We start from the raw sequence: 5000 nt of genomic DNA, 5'->3' as shown, positions 1-5000 counted from the left end.
TTCTCACGAATTAAAAGTAGAATAACGATAATAGCAATGACGATTAATGATCTTTTTTCTTTTCTTCCTATTATTCTTCTTCTTTTCTTTCTTTTTCGTTTGTTACTTTTAATTGTGAAAAGTTCGATTTAGATCATCCCAAAGATTCGGATAGATCGACGTCGATACAAGCCGAAGGCGATCGACGTAAATCACGATCGATAGAAGGTAATTGATCGGTCGACCGCGACCAGACGGATGACTCTTGCGGTGAAAGTGAGCGATCGACAGGAAGCGTTATGTTGATAAGCTACCGTTTCGTTATTAAAGTATTAACCGTTGCTGAACGAAGGAATTTAATACCGTCCAAATCTTTATCTTAGATCGATCTTTTTAAACGAATCGAAATGAAAAATGACACTTAATAAATATTATACTCCAAAACAGAAAGAGAGAGAGAGAGAGAGAGAGAGAGAAAGAGAAAGAGACAGAAATAGAAAGGGGAAAGAAGTAATATGAGTAAATTTAGTTCGTAATCTTCATTTTATATTGAGTAATGTAAGTATGTATTTCAAGGGGAAAAAAAAGAAAGATGGGTGACGGTAACATGCTCTCTGCTATGTTTATTGCTATCTTCTTTGGATTACCCTAATGAGCAGTGAGAGAGAAAGAGAAGGAGAGATAATTATCAACGAACGATGATTGGTCAAAGAACGAAATGTGTTTTACGTGCTGCAATTTTTCTTGCGTGCCTTACTACTACTACTACTACTACTACTACTACTACTACTATTACTACTACTACTACTACTACTACTACTATTACTACTACTACTACTACTATTACTACTACTATACTATTACTACTTATCTTCGAACCTTTTAAGAGCTATGAAAATTTCACGAGTGGTAAGATAAATGTGTTCCATGTATACTCGAGCCCAGGGGTACGGCACGAGTTTTTGCATATTGCGTATTGCGATCGACCGATAGTTTTTTACTCTGTTCTCCATTCTTTCTTCTTATTCTTTTTCTTCTTTTTCTTCTCCTCCCCCTCCTCTTCCTCCTTCATCACTTCTCTTCCCTTTCCACGTTCCCTTTTATTTCGGAGTGGCGTTGAGCCTGGCTCAACCAGTTTTCGGGTGCACAGGAGGAACGTATGGGTCGACGAACGGCTCTCATAATTCTTGATTTACCTTCGGAAATCGTATTGTACGCCCGCGTAAAACAACGCTTGAAACGCTCCTGAAAGAAACTATTACGAACGCTTTAAGATGGTTTTGTTCTTCCTCGTTGGTAAAGTAGATTTCGTTTATCTTACGAAACGAGAACGATCTGCTTTACCGTCTGCGAATATGCGTATTTTTATCCGTCGATATGGTAGGTGTCTACGATAATCGATTACCTAAAGAGGAGGATTTTTCTTTTTCTTTTTTTCATGTTTTTTTTTTTTTGTTGCCTCTCGATAATAACTTGTTTCCGAAAATCTTATTACATCATTCAATAGGATGTATGATGTAAATATCCCGTTTCACGGTCATGCGATGCAGTGTTATCAGTGAAGTTTTTCTAATCTTTTTTCTCTATCTTCATTTTATCGGAATAATGTATAGGAGAGAAGAAAAAAATCTATATGGAATTATAGCAGGGAGTGCTAGCGAACTCATGCGAGAGAAACGTTATATCTAATGTCACTGATTACTTTTTTATCCTGCTCTTTTCGATACCGTACGTCAACGTGTGTTGCGATAACTCTTCGTGTTAGCGTGCAGTGATACGTTAATGGAGTTAAAACTTAAGGAATAAGATAAAGGCGTTGAGAAGGTAAAGAGACATTGCGTTTATGCTCCTTTTACTTTCTCTGTTTCAGCGCTGCTCAGGCAAAGCATGTCACCGGTAGCGGACAGCATGATCGCTGGTGCGAAATCATCGGTGTCGCAGCCTATAATCGATTACTCTCGATATGTCAGGAGATATACGTCCGGTCAGGAATGCGGTAGCTCTTATTGCAAGGAATTAGGATGTAGAGAACATTTTCATTGTCTCGATTGTAGTGGTAGGGTATTTGTAAAGAAGGAGGAAATGATCAGGCATTTCAAGTGGCACAAAAAAAGAGACGAATCCTTGCAGCATGGTTTCATGAGATATTCGCCAACGGACGATTGTTCGGAAAGGCATCCAGGTCGAGCTTGTCCGCATAATAGAAAGCAAACCCACTATCATTGCATACACGAAAATTGCGACAAGGTTTATATATCGACCTCGGACGTGCAGATGCACGCGAATTATCATCGCAAGGATTCCGCGATCATTCAAGAGGGCTTTCAACGATATCGTGCCACTGAAAGTTGTGCCACCGATCATTGCCCCTTCGTCGGACAACGAACGACGCACTTCCACTGTCGGCGGCCTGGATGTCGCTTCACCTTTAAAAATAAGGCTGACATGGGTAAGGCCGATACTCCGATACGATATATAATATATTATTCTCATTTGAAATGCTAGCCCACGACTGATCGTTCCTTCCTTTCAGATAAACACAAGTCGTATCACATTAAGGACGAGCAGTTGTCCCGAGACGGATTCAAGAAATTCATGAAATCCGAAGCCTGTCCCTTCGAACAGTGTCGATTCTCGCGTGTTTGCAATCATATACATTGCATACGACCACATTGCAGTTACGTCCTGCACTCATCCGGTCAGCTCTTTTCTCATAAACGGAAACACGAGCGTCACGAGTCCGAATTGGCTTATCGAAAGTACAAGCAAGTTAGCGCCGTTGGCGGGATTAGGCCGCCAGGATCTTGGGCACCAGACGAGATTAGTAATCAAGGCTTGTCGCTAAGTCTTAACGGGGAAAGTTCGAACGAGGGTAGAGGTTCGCCGTCGTATTACTCGTTGGACGATTCTTTTCAAAGTGCGAGCGATTTAGCGATGGATCTTACCGCTCCTACGAATAGCATGACGTCTACCAGTAATTCGGTGGTTAGCGTCGATCAACAACAGCAACAGCAGCAACAGCAACAACAACAGCAGCAACAGCAGCAACAACAACAACAACAACAACAACAACAACAGCAGCAGCAGCAACAGCAACAACTCACACCAGCGGAATTAGCCTATCTTGTATCGGCCAATTCGGATTGTCCCTGCCAATTGAACAGGGATCATCATCATTGCGGGTTGGATCGTTGCGGTGCCACTTTAAAGGATCCTCGCGAAGTCAGGGAACATTTGAGGGAGCACGAAACTCAGGAACGTATCACGGATGCCTTCTTCGAGGAAGGTGGCTGTGACGATACTTGTCCGTACGCCGACAAAGAAAAACATTATCACTGTAATTGGGAAAATTGTCGGGAGGTCATTCTGTCAACGGACAAACCATTTCGAAGACTTCAACATTATAAAATTCACGAGTACAGTCGACAATTGAATCTCTCATGTCCCTCGCACGCGCTTTCATCCGATGTAACGCTTACTCACCTGACCAATATCGATGCCATGTTTAGGCGGAAAAGAGGTAGACCACCGAAAAACAGAGTGATCGAGATTTGGTCAGGTGGAGATCCGGCCTCGCACACGCACGACTCCCCGCAAGCCATTTTTACGAGCTTCAAGTTACCCAAACCGCAAACACCAAGTTTGACACCTACTCCGGTGACCGATGATCGAGAAGGTAGTGTTTCTCCTTCGAATAGTCTCGGTGAACCGGAAGGATTCGCCACTTACAATTCCGAGGGTTGTCCAGATCTCGCTTGCGTTTTACGATCTACCAGGCATCATCATTGTTCACAGCCACGGTGTCATTTCTCAACCGATAGACCCGATCAATTGTTGATGCATAGTAAAGACTTTCACGACAACGTTGATATACCAACAGGCTTTGCCTTTTTCGATAAAATGGTTGACTGTCGGTTATCGAGTTGTCACAGTAATCGAGTGAATCGACATTTTCATTGTACCAGACCAAACTGTGGATATTCTTTCGTTCGATATTCAACGATGGCTCTTCACGAGAAACAACATTCTGGACACGTCGATGTTTGTACTCAGGAACTTTCCAATAAGGAATGTCAAACGCATCCTCAATCCTTTATTCAAGAAACTAAACCAAGAATCCAAGTAAAAAATCCGGCTGATCTTATAGAGAAAACGGATGACAGCTTGGAAGAGAGCAGATCGATGATCGACGAGAAGGAAAGCGAACTTCCTAGTCCGGACGCTAACAAGACGACCGGTGAGTTTTAATTCACAAGGCGGGGATACGAAACTGTACCTGGCTATCCTCGATTCTTCATTCCATAGAACATAGATACTTAGATCTCGTTCAGTAGTGTTTTATATATATATATGATATATATATACATATATAAAAAAAAAGAGTGACTATAAAAACTTGCATGTTGTTTTTTTCTCTCTTTATTATTATAATTATAATTATAATTATTATAATTATTATTATTATTATTATTATTATTATTATTATTATTATTATTATTATTATTATTACTATTACTACTGTTGTTGTTGTTATTATTATTATTACTATTATTATTATTATTATTATCATCATCATCATCATCATCATCATCATCATCGTCATCATCATCATCATCATAATTATTTTAATGTAATTTTTTTTATTTTGCACGTAGATCGCACCGACGAGTGCGACACTTTACCGCGCACTCGTCCACTCATTTACGAAAAGTAGACACCTCTTTCTTTCCCCTTTCATTCCAATTTACTTAGTATCATTATTATTTGATATTTGTATGTTTGTACGTTCGTTTGTTTGTTTGTTTGTCTACCTGTTTGCCATCCCTCTTTTCTATACACGGTGGTTGTAATTTTAGTGGGAGGTATATTTGAAGTGTTGGTTGTTTGGTTGATTGTTGCTAGTGGTGAGGGCGGCAGGCACCTATTATCCGGTCAGCGGACCGCCGAGCGAACCCGCACTTCCGGGCGTCGTGCTATCCATGCGAGCTTCCGTGCACCAAGGTTCGTTCTCCCTTCGACCA

At 40.9% G+C, this 5000-nt stretch overlaps 1 protein-coding gene across 3 annotated transcripts in view; it reads left to right on the top strand.

The window, feature by feature from the left end:
* LOC122638018 (zinc finger protein castor homolog 1-like) overlaps positions 1 to 5000 on the top strand; it is a 90669-nt gene that overhangs the window by 83686 nt on the left and 1983 nt on the right. For 2 of the 3 annotated variants that reach the window (XM_043830632.1, XM_043830626.1), the window contains 4 exons: positions 1850 to 2428; positions 2513 to 3003; positions 3064 to 4216; positions 4882 to 4980. In XM_043830632.1, the coding sequence (XP_043686567.1) occupies positions 1850 to 2428; positions 2513 to 3003; positions 3064 to 4216; positions 4882 to 4980 (2322 nt within the window). The remainder of the gene's footprint in view (positions 1 to 1849; positions 2429 to 2512; positions 3004 to 3063; positions 4217 to 4881; positions 4981 to 5000) is intronic. The other variant, XM_043830642.1, reaches the window with a different exon arrangement.

The sequence above is a fragment of the Vespula pensylvanica genome, chromosome 1, assembly GCF_014466175.1.
Source record: "Vespula pensylvanica isolate Volc-1 chromosome 1, ASM1446617v1, whole genome shotgun sequence".
Classification (NCBI taxonomy): Eukaryota; Metazoa; Arthropoda; class Insecta; order Hymenoptera; family Vespidae; genus Vespula; species Vespula pensylvanica.
This window is presented reverse-complemented; position numbering and strand designations above follow the sequence as displayed.